At 43.2% G+C, this 18,499-nt stretch overlaps 2 protein-coding genes across 9 annotated transcripts in view; one reads left to right on the top strand and one right to left on the bottom strand.

Moving 5' to 3' along the window:
• The window catches only part of dennd2db (DENN domain containing 2Db), a 37,451-nt gene that overhangs the window by 13,847 nt on the left and 5,105 nt on the right, over positions 1-18,499 (bottom strand). For 2 of the 8 annotated variants that reach the window (XM_088920257.1, XM_088920256.1), the window contains exons 2-6: positions 12,418-12,499; positions 10,546-10,635; positions 9,165-9,272; positions 1,576-1,653; positions 1,277-1,375 (exon numbers count right to left, since the gene is read on the bottom strand). In XM_088920257.1, coding sequence (XP_088776383.1) covers positions 1,277-1,375; positions 1,576-1,653; positions 9,165-9,272; positions 10,546-10,635; positions 12,418-12,487 — 445 coding nt within the window. In that variant the 5' untranslated portion in view covers positions 12,488-12,499. Of the gene's footprint in view, positions 1-1,276; positions 1,376-1,575; positions 1,654-6,871; positions 7,349-9,164; positions 9,273-10,545; positions 10,636-12,417; positions 12,522-18,499 lie in introns of those variants that run through there. The other 6 variants (XM_088920258.1, XM_088920259.1, XM_088920260.1 and 3 more) reach the window with 6 other exon arrangements.
• The window catches only part of cry4 (cryptochrome circadian regulator 4), a 43,615-nt gene continuing 32,493 nt past the window's right edge, over positions 7,378-18,499 (top strand). The window contains exon 1 of the mRNA XM_088920270.1: positions 7,378-7,401. The gene's annotated coding sequence lies outside the window, so the exon portion shown is untranslated. The remainder of the gene's footprint in view (positions 7,402-18,499) is intronic.

The following is an 18,499-nucleotide window of genomic DNA, read 5'->3' as shown; positions in this document are numbered from 1 at the left end:
ACAACCAACGATGCAGATCCCTGGCAAAAGTCCTCAATCCTTTCCTCTTCTGCGATGGTACCATCTACTCAAGAACAGTTATAAACGACAGGAGGCCACCTGAGCCATCTAGTGAGACCAGCCTTTCCACCAAAACTGCACCTTCCCTGGAAAGCAGTCTCCTATCTCTCTTTAACCACCCCACTGTTTCCTGCATCAGATCCTCTTACACCTATCCTCTTAGCAAAGCTCTTTGCAGTCAGCTGTGGAATGGCTGCACTGGGCTTGCCCCCTGCTTGCTCCACAGAGCAGGAAGGTGCTTACATGAAACCTGGCAGGTCCTTCTCTCCCATGCAGACTCCTAGTCTTGATTCAAGATCACTTTATTGACCATATACTGTACAATTTCTTGCATTAGGAATTTGTCTTTTCGCATACCCCAGCTTGCTCTCGATGAGACACACAGACAGGGAGAGAAGCTTGGGGTCAGAGCACAGGGTCAGTCATTTATACAGCGCCCCTGGAGCAGATGGGGTTAAGAGCCTCGTTCAGGGGCCCAGAGTAGGGTTCCTCTGCCGGACACAGGATACGAACCGGCAACCTTCTAGCCACAGGTGCAGATCCTTACCCACAGAGCCTCCACACTGATACATTCATAACTACAGGTAAAAGTGGGGCTTGACTGCTCTGGTATTTCAGCAATGCAGGCAAAGTTTGTTTTTCACAGGTGTAGGGGCAAAATATAACTGGTCTTTACAAGGGCATAACTGAAGCATGAATAGAATAACCCCTCTTAAAAATACTTTTTCAGTTAAGCACACAAAAAGTATGAATGATCCTTAGACCTAGGTGACCCAGCTGTAGTCCTGGAAGGTTTTGAAACGTTACAAGGGTTACAAACAGGAGGCCATTTGGTTAGGTAGTTAGAAGCTAATTGATCTTCTTATCCAGCATTTTCTTTAAAGAAAATCCAACGTATCAGTTTCAACATGGCTGGGTAGCTTGTTCCAGTCTCCCACAACCCTTTGTGAAAAGAAACACCATGTTTTAGTAGTTCTAAACACTTTGATTTAGTTACCACAGACATCCTCCGACCCGTGTTTTAGCTGTTAACGTTGTAGGTCTCTCTAAAGCAGCAAAAGCTGATGAACAGGTAGCAGTTGGTAAAATGGTCGAGTTAAGCCAGTAACAAGCTGATGCAGGTCATTAACAGCCATGTTAGAAATAAAACCTGCAGAGACTAGCCCTCCAGGACCACAGCTGGACAGCCTGGCCACAGATAGTTGAAGATACTCACTCTCTTTGGTCAGTTTCCCCCGGAATGAAGAGAACAGCGTACTAAACCTCTTCGATATATTATCCACACCATCGTTCTCGCTGGACATCATGGGATCTGCTGTCCAGAGACGGAGAGATAGACAAAGGAGTTCATACTCAAGAGCCTAGAGATTTATCAGGCCAGAGCTCATCCTGGTTTCCAAAAGGCCATTAAGCAGGCTGACAATATGGATGAAATGTTAGCCTATCACAGGGTTAACCTCTACACTTGTGCACTTGTGTACCAAGACCCCACTCACACGACCCTTTTGAACTCACTGTGCTGAGCCACTGAAGGCCCAAGGTTATTCCCATTCCCATGAGCTGCACTGGGAGCCTCAACACAGGGCTTCTCATCTGCACAGAAAAAAAAAAGATCAAAAGAAAATCAGTCTTTAAGAAAAAACCGGCTTTGGTATCCACTCCAAAGGAGAAGGGGAGGCACTTTCACTCATCAGCAAGTGACCTTGTTTTGCTATTTTATTTGATCAATAGCTTCAGCATCCATTGGCTGGTGTTAAAACTTAATGTGACAGGTCAGGATCTAATCCTACTCTAGTGAGATATTTAAAGCAAATGTCTGGCAGTCCTATCTGTAAAACATATGGCGTACTTATAATCACTGCAATTACTTCCCTCCACTGTCTGGGAAAAGACATCTACATGTTCAAGCACCTAGCATGGTTCCATGACTCAGAGGGAACATATAGGACCGCTCCTGGCTTTGGAAGGTCAGTGTAAATCTAGGCCTTTGTCTTGCATTAGGTGAATCACCTAATGAATTGCTGCACATGCCTAAAACACAGTCACTGCAGGAAAGACTTTCATTCAATCAATGCTTCTCTTGTGGCCAAACAGGTTTACAGTATATTTTTGCTTATATCAGATTTTTTTAAAAAAACAGGTCTCTTTCTCACATTAGGGGCTTTCCTAAAATAGAGAAGGTGAGAAAAGGTCTAACAATAAAAAGAAATTATTAAGCTGGCAACTTCCTCATATCTGGTAGTTATTAAACTGGAAGTACTGGTTTCGTTTTGCCTGTGTGACAGGCAGAATTGCTTGTTTTGTAAAAGTGGCAGAGCTTTAAAGGCAGACGCAATGCTTTGATTTTGTATTTCAGAGTGTTCACAAGGGATGAATTTGCACAGTCATTACAGCCAAACTTATTTTACAAAGAGACCAATGACTTGGAAAATTAGATTTACAATCTTTTGGCAAAGGGTCTTTCCAAGTTTTCAGTTGTGTCTACTCAGTTGCCATTTCTGTAAGAATGAAGGACAGTTCCTGAGTGTCTTATACAAAGAGGACTCTTATTCTCCCCCCAGGGACATTTCTGCCCTAGTTTTGCTTGGAAAGAACTGTTGAGGATTGAGGATACAATTCAAGACCCTGCCAAATAGTGCAATGTTTTGGCCACTCTGCTGATGTTGTCAAATAAGTAACATTCAAAACAGTTCATTATGTATACAGATGGAAGAGATAATAGTTTGAGCTTTCCCTGTGTAAACCACAACTCCTTAACATCCAATGATATAATCCACACAGCCCTGAAAAGCACCACGATTTTTAAAGGTATTCAGCACATCCCTTGCAAAGACAGTATTTAAAAAACCTGATGTTATTGGAAAAATGTTTATCAGTGTGTACTGCAGATCTTCAAGCACGTAAGAGAACGGTGTGCGGGGGGAAAAAAAGTGAGCGAAAACAAACCACACCAGTTCCATCCTTTACATGGCTAGCTATAGTTTGCCATCTTGTACCCTCCGCGATAGTGATGGATCACTTCGTGCTTATGGATAAGGCAGTATGCAGAGCTGCCCATTGGAGTAAGCCATTACCTGAGTTATTGCACCGACCACAGACAGATGACCAGAACATGAAAATGCTGATGTATGGGACTGATTTTAAGTTTTATTCTCATCAGAAAAAAATACCCCCATTTGTGGTAACTGAACCATCACATCACCCAAAATGTAACTAAGCACACACCTGTTGAAGGGACATGAAGAGCCTCATAAAGTCAATGAGTGGAAACTTGTAATTTCTCTTTGTTAATCATAAGCCCATCGTACAATTATGTTGAAGTTGCTGAAATAACACGCTTGAAGTAGGGTATTTTAGAACCCAAGGACTATGTGCAGGAAATGGTGAACAAAAGTCTAAGCAAAGAGATCAATTATTAAATAGATAATAATAAATGCTCGACAGGGGTAACAGCCAAGTTCAACTGGCCTCAGATGTCCTAATTGGGAACCATTCCCAACATCACATCCTTAACTTAAAAAATAAAAACTTGAAATACTGCTTCTGTCCTCTAGCACATCACTTGCGTAGCTGCCCCTTGGTCACTCTTCACTCTGCAGGGGGTCCAAGCCTCCTCATCCTATGGACAGGCAGCTGGTCCTCAGCCAAGCAGTTTAACCCACATAAATAATCAAATAAGTGAATAAAACACTCAGACACCCCCCCCCCAATACACTTAATCCATCCATCCATTTTCTAACTGCTTCTTCCAATTCATGGTCGCAGGGAAGCTGGAGTCTATCTCAGCAAGTAATGGGAGCAAGGCACAGTACTCCCCAGACAGGACACCAGTCTATCCCAGGGAAGACGGATTCAAACACAGACGCACTGAAACCTACACTTAATCCTTGGCTGGCATTATTTCCAGTGCTGGATCTAAGACCAGCAGGCACAAGTCTTGCCCTAGACCAGGGTTAGCAACCACTATCTTAAATGATAACACTGTTGGGGGTGATCCTTGATGCTAGTGAAGACAGACTTCTATATCGAACAGACACGAGGGTCTGGTCCTTCCCAGACTGCCTTTGACTTACTCCTCACTTGCACGGTCATGTGTGTAAAATACAGTACCATATCTGCATTGCACACACAGCAGTGTCAAGAACGCAGAAATGAGCAGGCCGTTACCAGCCGCCACATAACAGCAAAACCAGCTCTTCACAGGTTTGCACCCAAATCTCTCCCACACCTTCCTTCCCCTGGGGCTGCCGACAACCACAGATCCTCTCCAGATCCCACCCTTCTGTCTTGACATCTGCAGCAGGTCCAACAGTCATAACTCAGCAGATGTTTCTTTTGAATATGTCTTCCTGGAATCTACATCGATTTCAGAATTTTAACATCCACGTAACAGGCAAGTTTTTTTTGTCCTTCAGATTGCTGTGGCCCGAGGATGGGAACATGTTTGCTGAAATTCTGCGTGAGAGTTTTTTGGATTGCCAGTCTGTGACCTAGAGCCACGCACATGCAGTTAGTCTGTGTGTTCTATTAATTCCTGTAGCACTTGATGCCTGACATCTGGCTGCTCATTTCAGAAGTGACCGTGTTCCAGGATATGGCTCAACTTGAGCCCTCCCTCTTTTTTTTAAATAAAAATTGCTCTCATTTGTTTTTGAATCCCTTTCTCAGCACAATTCAGCATTTGTTTTGACCACAGCCAGGAGCATTTGAGAAAGAACCTCCCTCACCCCCCCCCCCCCCCCCCCACCCCAAAATCTCAAGCAGGCTCATGAGGACAAAGCTTTCAAACCTAGCTTGTGTGAAGCTTTTGGTTCGTACTGTTCCTTCTCCTGATTCACACAGCCAGCCGTCTTCAACCTCAGCTTTCCAAAACTGACCACTGCCTCCCCAACAGGTCCGCTAGCTGCACCTCTATCTGTGCACCAGGGACCACTGTACACAATTTCACACCACAGTTTTGTTTTTTTGCCCGCAATGGAAACTGCTTTGATAGCTCTTCTCTGATCAATTCCAGCAGGTCTGAGCAAACAATTGCCATGTTACTATGCAATAGCAGTAATAATAATCACAGTAAAAACCCTCTTTTTCTGCCACTCACACATCACTCCAGGAATCGAAACCAGTGCCCCAGCACTGCAAGGCCACAACGCTAACCACTGAGCCACCCAGATACCTATTCACGTTTAATGACCCAGTATGCTTGAGAATATTTTTGGAAGCAATTAACGATGCTCTGTCTCAGTTTGTAAAAAAAAATGGAACATGGACAACAACCCAAACAGTGAAAAGACAAAACACCAGTTTAACCTGAAAGCAGAGCTAGTCAGAGATCCTTTTGGACACAGGTCCAACAGAATGGAAGTGTCCTATGCCTTCCCTAGGACAACAGTGCTGTTCTGGATTATGCGATCAAGATCTGGAAACCCCGTCTGTGGATTAACCAGCACAGACTGTGTGACAGAGCCCTGGGAAGACTAGTTTACCAGGGACCTGGATAGGAGATCCTACCCTCACATGCTCCAGGGATTTATTACAGCCTGCCCAGAGCTGTGCTCCTCAGAATCTCTGTCCAGCCCCGCACTGCACAGACTGGGTACACGCTGCTTCCCAGAAAGAAAAGCTTTAAAAAAAAAAGTAGTCCTCTTTGGACACATGTGGGCCATGGGCAGAAGCAACATGCCTTTTGTGGAAATGATTGACTCGTGACCTGTCTGCATCAAATACAATTCAAGTCAAAGTCCATCACCCGTCCATTCACCAGACAGGAACTCTCTTACATACAGCTGTTGCAGTCTTCCATAAGGGAAAATGAAGATAATACAAAGTGCTCAGTTCCACTCCTAAGTCATGAACAGCCTTTAGAAACAATTTTTTTTCTTCTAAAAAGGAGTGTCTGTTTACCCATGACTGACATTTGTCTAGTTGGCAGCAGAGTGTAAAGTAAATTAAACCACTCCTTTAAGGCCAGGGTATTTACCAGGTCATAGCTGTGCAAGACTCTCACAGATCATGGGGAGATTTCGCCAAATGCAGAAACCATACCTGGCATGACCAGACCAGAATCCACACCTGATTCTGCCTCGCTAACGGCTCTCTGGGTGAATCGAGACCAAGGCGTCCGACTAATAGATCATCGCGCACAAGTTCGGGACACGAACTGATCAGAGAAACTCAATTGTCGCTAGACGCCATTTACCCTTAGGCAGGACACTCCTTGGGGAAACTAGTATGTGAAACAGGTACAAGTTATTAACAGCTGGTCTGCCGCCAGAGCTTCAGAGCCTGGGAAGACAGAAAAAGGGGTGTGGGGGTTGAACGTGGGTTTCCCATTCTTAAGCAACATTTTAGAAAAAAAACATTGCTGGAAGACACGTGCTATCTATACCAGACTCTCAAACAAAATGCGTGTAAAGGTTAGCATTGTACAGATTAGCAGCCCCGGCAAGAAACATTATTGAATCCAGAGTTTTATTTTGTGCTCTCTCGAGTCATTAGCGCTAAAAACAATGCTGGCCAAAAATAAAAGGAGAAAGTGAAACAGTTTCTATGGAGTTCCTCGGGCTGCGCTGCTTCTGACTTTATGGTAAAACCGTCGGGATATTTCTGTGTTGAGATCAAAGCTGAAACAACGCGAGCGCGTAACGTTTAAGACGGTGTTTTCCAGCCGCATCAAAGAGGATAAGGGAAAGTTACTGGGTACTTGAAATGCAATATTAATCAAACACGGCCAGAGCTGTCAGGCTGGGGCTTCGCATTTTTGTCCTAGAAAAAAAACTCTCCTACAGAATACGATTAAAGAGAGCTTACTTACTCTTCGTCGCATCTTTCCCAAAATGTGTCAAAGCCTTGACAATCCGTCCGCTGCCTCCTTTTGCCTGCTCCTCGCTCATAGTTTACTCGATATACAGGCTAAAAATACATGAGGCGTCCGTTTTCGCAGAGACCCGCTGAAAACTTAACACTATCCCAGGCTCGCCGATCCCATTTTCCCCGTCTGCGTAGGGAAAACACAAACTCTCTTTGCGGCTGTCAGGTCAGACTGCTAACTACACGCGAGAAAAAGCAGTTCTGACTCTGCGTCTCATTAGGCTGCACTTTCCTCTCTCTCTCTCTCTCCCCCTCTCTCCTTCTACTTCCTGATCAGCAACTTTCGTTTTTCGGTCTCAGACTGAACACAAGAGAGGGGAGCCTAATTAGAACTTATTTAAACAGGGGAGAAAACATTTGACAGCCAGAGACGAAGGCAATGCTCGCCTGACAGTGGGGCTTAGCGAACTAGCACAGACTGTGCCTAGCAGACGGGCCCTATGCTGGGAGGCGGGGACCCGTCACCTGTGACAGGTAGGAACGCCTCCAGCCTAACGCAGCAAAACTCTCGTCTGTCACCGATTTCCGCGTTTATGGCTTAAGGTCGGATGCACCTTAATCGTAAAGATATGTATTTGTTTAGGTTGTTGCAAGATACGCATAAACACCGAGTTTATAATGGGCATTAAAAAACAATACCGGTACTCTTTGTTATACTAACCTCAAGCGACAGTACGATTAGGTTCATAAAAGCCCAGATACTCAAAATAATATGACTAATATAAAAATACTTTACATAGTTTAGGATGCATGCTTTGTTTTTAAAATTAAATGAACTACGCCATTACTTTCTAAATAATTTAACCAGACGTTTACTTTTAAATGACCAAACTGACAATGGAAGGGTTCTACTAACGGCGAAAAGAAGTGAGCAGTTTACCTACCTGCTGGGTTCGGGTCGTTCACGGTGAAATAATTCTGACTCCCATTTAGGTCGTCTGAGGGTCTCAGGCAACACGACCACATCGACCCAACGTTTTTAATTAGCGTATACATCTGTGTTTATCTCTTAAAAGACGAACGAAGACTTGTTACGAAAACCACTAAAGGCAACTCATGCTGTTAGTTTACGTAGGCTTTGTCATGATGAAATCAGTTTTGCCGAAAAGTTTAGGTAACCACAAAGTGATTCACAGTTTCCTTAAAATTATTGACTTTTATACTGTTTTAGGAATTTAGGAATGTATTAATAGAAGAATGATCCATTTTGGTCAATTCCACCTTGAAAAAAATAATCAGAAATTAAAGAATATATAAATTCTTTATCCGTGAAAGCAACAAGAATTTAAGAGGAAGCGAAGCATTCACCAACAACGTTTTGTTGGTGGTCGTTGGTAGTTCCATTCATAGGCAAAGCCATTATCGAGACATTTTTATTTGAAAATTAGGTCATATTAAAAAGCTCATGTGACTGATTATTTGAAGCCACGATGTAATTGGCCGAATTTTATCATCGAGGATCGTGATATAACGTCGCACTATTACATATACACCTTTTGGATTGCTTTGTTTGTTCTCGCCAACGAAAGGGGCAAAAGTATTTTGATTTTTTGTCGTGGTAAACCTCTCTCTTTCAACCGTATCTTGTGAAAAGTACACCGCATTTCCATGGTGTGCTAAGTACAGAGCTGCAATTATTCCTGTCGAACACCCAGCCTGTCGGTTGATTAGTCAAACATACACAGGTGATGAGAACTACCTGACTTTCTCTCTCGGACTCAAAAGGTGTATTAGGCAGCAGGTGTCTTCAGTTTCACGTGCGTCATAGCCTTTTATTGTATGAGCAAAGCCTAGCTCGTCCTAGAAAGCTGGATAAAAATTATTGATATTAGCACAAATATATTTTGCATGCACTTAATGTGCTTTTAGCCCTTTTGAGGGCTGTATTGAGAACTCGTGCAATGTGACACAGCTTTAAGAGTTACTATGGACAGGAATACGAAACGCAGTCTACAGGCGATAATACAAAGGTACTGTGTGTTTTGTTGCACGGTGCAGTCGCCATGCTCTAGTTCAGAGATTAAAGAGGACAAACGCGTCCTGTTCAGCCCAGCTCTCCTCTGCTGCCTTGTTTGAAACTGTCCAGCTGTTAAACCTTCCGACTGGCCCGCTAAATTCTACACCTGGTGGAAGACCCAGCATCCCTCGAGAGCACAGGAGAGGGGTTTAATTAACACCGAACGAAAATGAGTTTTATCACCCTCGGAGAGAATGCCCAAAACAGACTTAAATCTTACCGGTAGATTTTGATAAATTCATTCTCCCAAGAGAAAATGCTCGTTTCTTTCTCACTCCTTGGCCCGGTTCCTCCCCATTGTCCCCGAAGGCTGCCTCTTTATCCGCTGCTGGGAACAGAATGAGACATAATATTTGCTTTTCAGATCAGCGCCGAATTGCAGCTGCTTCTATTTGCATGAATGCGTTGTATTTTCAAACAAGGTGGCCTTGGGGAAGAGGGTAAAGGTTGGGACATATGGATCACTGCGAGGAATAATGGAATGGAATGATCAAAATCAAGAGGGTCTGTATCTGTCGCCCCATGCTTTCAGATTAGATCCCCTTTGAATAGAGGTTGAAAGACAGTCATTCTAAAGAAGACCAGTATCAAAGCAGTATCTATTTAATAAAAGTATTTAATAAAAGTAAAGGTACTTTCCTAACTCTAGTGTGACAGCTCACTCAGGAGACTTGTACGTAAACGCAAAGCAAGCATAGTAGCTGGTCATTAATATTTTCAAACTCCTTCTTTGGTAATTTAGGTCAGCAGTAGTGGTGTTGCACTTTGGATGGGTTTAAGGCAGGAGGTTCTTGTGGGATTTTCAGAGGTCTGGGTGAAAATGGGAGTTGTGAGTTAGATTGGTGGTTTCCAACCCTGGTACTGGAAAAACATCATCACAGATGGGATTCATTGCAGAATCCAAATGCAGAATCTCCAGTTGTGATTCCTGACTTAACTGATCTGCTTGCTTGTTCAGACTTTTATTTAACTTGTTTCTTATGTCTAAGTCCTGATTGCTAAAAATACCTAATTTCAAGGATGCAGCTTCTAAAAATGTAAGCACACAGAAATTCACCCAGCCTCTTCCCAGCTGGCTTGCCTTTTTTTCTTACTGAACAGCTCTTACAAGTTGATCAACTGGTGACAAGCACGTAGGTGTCTAGCAGTGAATAATACTGTCATGCCCACCATGAGATTTTTTTCCTTCTGCAGAGATTATTTTGGTTTCATTTCAAGCAACTTATCTGTATGAGGGCAAATCTGAAACTCAGAAATGGGTACGGGGCCGATACCAATTACAAATTCCACTTGACCCTTGAAGAGCTGACAGCAGATTTACAAATACTCCCCAGATAGAAATCTGAAGTCAATTATCACTATCACTGAGAACATAACTGGAGCAAAACTAGAAGACAGAGGTCATCCAGGACCAGTTTTGGGAACCACTGAGTTAAAGCAGGGAAGAGCAGTTTGAGCTCATGGATGAATGTTTGAAATGCTGGACTAGTGATGGGATACTGTGTGCAATGGACTTAATTGTTTTACAATATTTCTATACAATTTAAATATGTCGATTACTGATGGAAACCGTGAGGCTCCAGAGAACACAGCGTTCTCACCCTTTCTGGGATCCCCACGTAGAGAGATGAATTTCTTTGACCCCCGTGTCCTCAGTCCGGTCCCTGGATCTTCATCAAGTGATCCCTTGCCTAGAAGACCAGGAGACATTGGAGAGATCTCCTCCTGCTTGTTGTTACACAAAGTTCATGCCTTTGGTCAAGTCAGCAGCATGGACCAGTGGAGAAAGCTGTAGACTCATAGCTGGATGTTTTGGGATTTATATTCCAGTTGGGACATTGCTGTAATCTTGAGCAATTTGCACCAGTATATGCCCTGCTGTATAAATAGATACTCTCCAGGTCTGTATAAATGAGAGTTTCTTCTCAATCGATACATCTAGAATCCTACAAAGGATTAAATTACACAAAATACAGTGAAAGGCTAGCCAATCAGCCCCTGCAGCTACCTTCAGTACAAAGGTATGGCAGGGCTTTGAAAGTGAGCCGAAATTCAATAGAGCTTTGCTTTCTTTTAACCAGCTTGACAAAACCAGGTGTGCTGTCACTATTACCTATACTAAAGGAAGTTAAATAGGTTCAAGGAGAAAACTTTGAAGGTCAGCTTTAATACTGCAAAACAAACAAGTTTACTACACTGGCTAGAACAGGTTAAGAGAGGTCACAGCACACAGTGTGTGCTTTTGAGCTTTATTGGTTTATTTTGAACAGGAAGGCATACATACAGGGAGCAGTACTGCAGGACCTGTGAGGCAGGATATCAGCTGGGATAATCCTTGCCATGTGCCCGGCCCACCCATCACTGGGTCAAAGGAGAAAGTCATTGTGTCATCGGACTGTGTCTCTCTGTCATAAGCGCCTGCGCCTCTCCATGAGCTTTGGTCCTGAGCAGAGACACCAATGCCACAGTCCCACCTTGCACTACAGGATGGGCTGCACAGCCAGAGTATGAGGTTGGGTTTCAAGATCTGAATCTTGGAGCACTTGAGCCTGCCAGTCCCATTGAACATCAAACCTCCTACAGCAAACGTCAGCTCCCTGCAGTCATGAGTGTGAAGGGAAACCAAATAATTAATGATAATAATAATAATAATAATTACTTATACTCAAAGCGCTTTACAGGTAATGGGGACTTCCCTCCACCACCACCAATGTGCAGCCCCACCTGGATGACGCGATGGCAGCCATAGTGTGCCAGAACGCTCACCACACATCAGCTATCAGTGTGGAGGAGAGCAGAGTAATGAAGCCAATTCATAGATGGGGATTATTAAGAGGCCATGATTGGTAAGGGCCAATGGGAAATTTGGCCAGGACACCAGGGTTACACCCCTAATCTTTTCAGGAAACACCCTGGGATTTTTAATGACCACAGAGAGTCAGGACCTCGGTTTTACGTCTCATCCGAAGGATGGCGCCTGTTTACAGTGTAGTGTCCCTGTCACTATACTGGGGCATTAGGACCCACATGGACTGCAGGGTGAGCGCCCCCTGCTGGCCCCACTAACACCGCTTCCAGCAGTAACCTTAGTTTTCCCAGGAGGTGTCTCATCCAGGTACTGACCAGGCTCACACCTGCTGAGCTTCAGTGGGCTGCCAGTTAGGAGTTGCAGAGTGATATGGCTGCTGGCATCTGAATCTCGGAGCCAAAGAGATTATCACCAGTTCAACAAGTACCCCCCACCCCTCTAAAGTAGCAGATCCCCACTAAGATGCCAGCAATCTATCTGAGATGGTTTTCAGAGTCATAGTAGCAATGGCAGGGCATCCGAAGAACTGAAGTTTGTCTAAACCCGCTGTGCCCAGATGGCAGGACCCCTTTACACTGTACCATTCTTGTTACAGTGGTGGGATCCAGTGTCGTTATTTGTGCCCATTGTGGGAAAGCGCGACAGAGGGTTGTTTTGTACTCACTCTTGCTCCGCAGTGAAGAAAAGCCCCATTTTCCTCTCCGTGGCGTGCTCCACTGGTCTCTCCCTTCCATCCTCGCTGCCCTCTGAGCGACGAGAGAGACGTGAAACCTTAATATCCTGGTGCTGTCTTTTTCTACAAGCAGAGCCCCTCCTTCACTGGATTAGCTGCTGATTGGGCTGTCAAAACTGTGGCAGTTTGTGCCACGGCAGGTGGTTCACTCTTTCATTTTGTGTTGGTCTTTTAACAATGAAGAAAACGAACAGGAGGTAATGTTTAATCCTGTTCACCAGATCACAATATAATGAATCTTAGAACACTGGACGCGTAGGAGCTGAAATGGCCTCAATTAGAGAGTAAATTGGTGCTTCGCATTTCTCACAGACAAGCCAAATTGTTTTTCACATTGTTTTTATTTTTTATAATTGCATTCACAAGGCCTCTTTCCAGACAAAATATTTTTGCGCATAACCTCAGTGGATGTTTTTTGTGCGCATACTTATTGAGAGGCACTAAAACGGCAACTCATGCATCTAGTGTGAAATTCCACTACGTGAACAGGCTGATTCATGTCATCTTCTGCCTGTGCAGAACCGACTGGTCTGCACATAACGCCGGGGCAGCAAATCAACTGAAGTTAAATGCTGAGGGGCTTGTTTCTTCAATAAACGACTCCAGTATCTCGTTTGTCTTCCTTCTGCAGTGTTTGTAGCTGATGTGATGTCAGCTTTATGAGTGTGTTTATTTCTCCCTGAGAAATCATGACCCTGAGCCAGAGGTGCAGCACACAGCTCAGAAATGTGGAGTAGTAGTAGTGTGGATTTACTACACAACACGACAACGCATGGGCTGATCCAATGCAAGCCAGCTGTTGCTCTGTCAGTCCTGAGTAGTGTCATGTTTAGCACTCAGAGAGACGGTATTGTGCTGTGATGGCAGACATGACGCTAGTGACCAGTGCTTAGTGAGATGTCTGGACACCCTGGACATCCAGCATATTCCTTTCATCTGTCTGGAGTTTTTGCATTTTAGTTGTGACATTGTTAGTGCAGGTTTTGTGTGGCTTTTTATACCTATATTGACAGGAGCATTAACACGTGAATATCACCATAATCGTCTTTGCACACTTGCTGTCCATTCTACTGTATGTGGTGTTTTACAAATATGCAGGCGACCAAGATATATTTTCTCAGGTTTGGTCGATTGATTGTTCAGAAATGAAGTGAATAAAATCATTTATATTGATAACTTGTGAATATATTCTTTTGTGAAAATATGGAAACCAAAATTGTTTCATTTTAAAAGCATCTCTCAGCATGTTAAATTGTAATCATACTTGATCCACCCCTTCACAAGACCGCACTGGCATACAGTGTATGTCTGGTGTGTTCAACAAAGATTACCTTTATCCTGCTGAAGCTGTCCCCTTATTTTGTGAAATAAATGATGCATTGTCAACCCATGTGTGGAGCAGAAACCATACAACAGAGTTCTTATTGAACATCAATCACAGTACTACACAGAGAGGGTTACTCAGGCCAATATAGCAGCACAGTAGTGCAGAATGTGAATTCTAGGCCACGCATTCTAACTTTGATTAGGACTTACTTACAGATTGTGCTACTATTGCATTATATGTTTGTATTTGTGAACAGCTGTGTCTTGAGACGGACCTCCTGTTGACAAGACAAATCAGAGAGCAGTTCGGATTGTTGTAAGAAGCAAAAGACAGAATGGTGAAACTATTGTTTTTGACATCAGAAGTTGAAGCTCTTGAGTATGACCGGCAATAGCTGACTCAGTGATTCAGTCCCGAGTCAAAGTGATGTGTCAATGCACTGAGACTTCCACCCACTGAGGACTTTGAGTCACAAAGTCCTAGAGTGTTCCAAAGGTCACTAGAAGTGTAGGGAGTGTTACATTCTGCTTGCTGGTGCTACAAAAACAAAGTTTAGATGCCAATAACATGTTTGTGATGTATTAAACAGAAATGTTGATTTTGGGTGGATGGAGACTCTTTAAGATCAAGATTGAAAATCACTGCTCTCCTTCAGATACTACAACTGTTGTGAGTCATGAGTCAGTGTGTCAATGAAATGTTAAAAATTATAGGGCAGCTTGATATCATTTGTTTTTTTAACTTTAGAAGCATTTTAAAAAGATTGTTGTAGTACCCCTTGTGACATTTCTATCGAAAGTCCAACACTTACATGGCTCATTTTGCATTTAGTCACTGATGATTGCTTTCATTGCCAGACCAAGCAGGAGAATCGGTTTGCACTGGTATGATACTGGAGAACAAGGCAACAGCGAAGTGTCCGGCAGCCCTGGACACTGACATTCCTGCCCTCCAGAGTCATTCAGCAGACTGCCTTTATCTTGCTGCAGCCATTGCATTTTCATTAAGACATGATTAGTGCACATTTGCCCTGAAGTTTTGAACTCATTCAGTGAATGCCCAGTAAAACAATACAAATGTATATTCTCTGTCACTAAAAATGTTTTAGAAACCCTGCTTGTTCCTCTGTATTATCTGTTGTATGTCCCTATGGCCCACATCTGTACTCTCTTAATCGGTACAGGTCTGAAATTGGTCTTGTTAAGTCCGGTGTCCCTCAGGGCTCAATACTGGGCCCTTTGCTCTTCAGCATTTACATGTTCCCTCTTGGTCAGCTTTTAAGATCACATGGTCTCAGCTTTCATTTTTACGATGACGATACTCAAATATACATCCATACCAAACCTGACACTGATGTGGCTGTCTCTATTCTATCTAATTGCATCTCTGACATAAAAATTTGGATGACTCAAAACTTCCTTCATCTCAACTGCGACAAGACTGAAGTCATGCTTATTGGTACCCCCCATCAACTTCGTAAAGCCAGTCCTGTAACTCTTTCTGTAGATGGCTCTGTACTTGAGCTTCAATCAAAATTGAAAAACCTTGGGGTTATATTCGATTCTGGCTTAACATTCGACCCACATGTGCAGCATACTGTCAAAACATCTTTTTTTTCACCTTAGCTGTGGCTGAAAAGCTGATCAACACATTTGTATTCTCTTGAATTGACTACTGTAATGCTCTACTCGCAGGGGTATCAAAATCTACTCTGAACAAACTGCAGTATGTCCAAAATTCAGCAGCCAGAATCCTGACCAGGTCTAGTGCAAGTGTTCACATTACTCCTGTCCTGGAGTCCTTGCACTGGCTTCCGGTCAAATTAAAAGACTTTAAAATCCTTATGCTCACCTATAAGGCTCTGCATGGCTTGGCACCTCAGTACCTGTCTGAACTATTATCGCCCTACTCCCCACCTCGCAACCTCCGCTCTTCAAATTCTGCCCTCCTTACTGTCCCCCAAGCCCGTCTACATTGTATGGGTGACAGGGCCTTCTCCTGTTATGCCCCCAAGCTCTGGAACTCTTTGCCCAAGGATATCAGAGAGTCACCTTCTCTAAACTCCTTCAAATCCAGACTCAAAACCTTCTTCTTCAGAAAAGCCTTTACTTAACTGGTTCCATTCTTCACCCCTCTGCTCTTCTTAGTACCACCATCCACTCCTTAGTACCACTCCTCTATATATTGTAATTGTGTCTTATCTTGTGTATTCTCCTTATTTATTGTTATACTCTTCTTATTTATTGTTATTGCCATCCTGTAAAGCGCTTTGAGAAGCCACCTTTAAAGGCGCTATATAAAATAAAGTTTATTATTTATTATTATCTCTATAAACCTCGGACAGGCTTGCTAAAGAAGTTGACCTGGAGCTGTTAGCTGTTAGCCAAACACTGAGGGCATCATGCTCTAAAATACAGCAGCGCAAAAAAAAAGTCCCCTGGCAGTTTGTATAGATTCTCCTTGATGACGCAATACAATATGCACAGCCTATTTCTTTATTTACCCTTTAGACCATAAGCAGCTTTTTCCCAGAGGACTGTTTTATTTTAAAGTCTCTCTCTGTTTGCGATGGTTTACTTAGGTTGGCTATTAAGTGAGTGATAGAGCTAAACAGGAAAATTGCAACACTGCACGGGAAGGCCTCCAAGCTATTAATAGAATGTCAACTGTCCACATATTATCAGTGTTACTGCTGGTCCCAGAAAGTAAGTGTTTGCGTTTTAGAGCAACACAACAGATCCATTATTCAGCACAAAGGCAGGTGACTTGTGCGTTTTTGTTTGATGGGTTCCTGGGTGTTGTAGTGTGCTCAGAGGAAGTGAGTCTTGCATTCACCTACATTTTAATTCGAGTTCTGCACCATTCACCCAGGCAAGAGAGTTGTGTATTTATGATTTATGACTGAGTATGCAGTCAGTCACAAACATAGTGACCCTGATTTTCTGTTACTCATCAAAGGTTTCTTGTTTATTCAGTAGGCTGCTATAAAACATCAACTGCTTGTCTTTATGTTTTTTAATTGTAATGGATCACAGAACTGACTAGCCAAATTTAAAAACAGAACTGGGCACAAACTCTTGTTTAGTATGAGGTGCTAGGAGGCACAGGCACTGACAGTTTTCACCTCTTCTGCGTTTCCTGGAGAGAATGCTCTCTGAACTACTCAGAGTGTGCAGTGTGCACAATTGTTCTCACACATACAGAGGTATCTGTGCAAGTAGAGGCATGGTCAGAGAGGCAGCTGTGTCAGAAGGGAAATAAAATACTTGTTATAGTTCTATTTCTTTCTCTTAGCATGCTTTTCTGCTTGTTCTGATCTGCTGTTATAGCCAGGAGGTTATTTTTCTCAATGGAAATCATAACGAAACCTTGAACAAAGGAAAAGTCATTGTTTTGGAGGAAACGTTTCCTCCAATCACTGGCTCTAGAGTATAAATATGGGCCTCTGGACCACTCTTTCCCCTAGCCTTTGTGTCCCCCAGCACCCCGTCAACAGGCCATACCAACACCTCCAAGTCCTCCACCAAGGCAGCAGCCTCTGGGGTTATCGGAGACAGGGACGAGGGGGGGTGGAGGTATTTGTAACTCTTTCCACAGCTTGATTATTGGCGTGTGTCTGGGGCTTCTCAGGATGCTGGGCTGCCTGTCATCCACTCCTTTTGACTGAAAGAAAAAAACTGCACACCCTGATCTAGAACGTCTTTGCTCCCTTCTTGTACAAAATGTCTTTGGCTTTGTTTCTTCTGAAAGAGCTACATCAGTGAGGACGCCTGCCTTCTCCTAGTTGCGGACTGACAAATGAGACACAGATGAACACTGTCTTGCCTCCAGTCCAGCAGGATCACATATACATTCACGTCCTTAGTGGGTCGGCACAAATGAACTCAGCTGGTGTTAGAAACAAATTAATACATATATATATCTATATCTATTTGCAACGGGCAAGAAGGTGTATCACACAGCGTCAGAACATTCCTTTGTGTTTTCTATGAATCATGGCATCAGTAACACTGAAAGTGGTATTTAAGGAGACTCTCAGAGGTTTTGCTCAAATGAAATCTCTAATTATTAAATGTTATTTCTGGTGGGGTGTTATTTGGGTGGGAAGTTTATGTATGATCACTACATACACTTGGAGTACCTTCCTCTAGGGAATCTGTGTTTTGAAAACAAACAGTGCAGGAGTATTTTTAGGTTAGCTATGGGAACTCTCTGCATGACAAATATAATCTGTTTTTATGTCCACAGAGTGACGACAGTTCTTTATATCCCAGGTTTTATATTTATACCCTTTTCCTTTCCTCCTAAAGTGAGTTGTGGATGAGATTTACATACAAAATCATAACAACTGCTTTCTCAGAGAATAGGAGTAACTGTCACAAAGACAATATAAACTATATGAAAATCATGACAGCCTGCAATTCACCCAAAGAGGAAACCTGCAGGTTCTAAAGATTTTGCTGAAGACTGATGGGATTGGTCATGACTGACCCTGTATCAGCATTGTCCAGCTTATATGAGGAAGGGAGCTGTAGGAAAGCACCTTTCTTAGGAATAATAGCTGAACAAACATAACAGCGTCTCAATGGCTTCAACAATTAAAAACTTCGATGCATATTGTTTCCTGGTGTAATGTCTATGCTATCCACATACTTTGCAGGTCCTACAGTAAATTCTGTGTCAGAC

The sequence above is a fragment of the Atractosteus spatula genome, chromosome 7 (genome assembly GCF_055471065.1).
Source record: "Atractosteus spatula isolate fAtrSpa1 chromosome 7, fAtrSpa1.hap1, whole genome shotgun sequence".
NCBI classification, from domain to species: domain Eukaryota; kingdom Metazoa; phylum Chordata; class Actinopteri; order Semionotiformes; family Lepisosteidae; genus Atractosteus; species Atractosteus spatula.
Note: the sequence above shows the minus strand (reverse complement) of the source record. Positions and strands in the feature narration are given on the sequence as shown.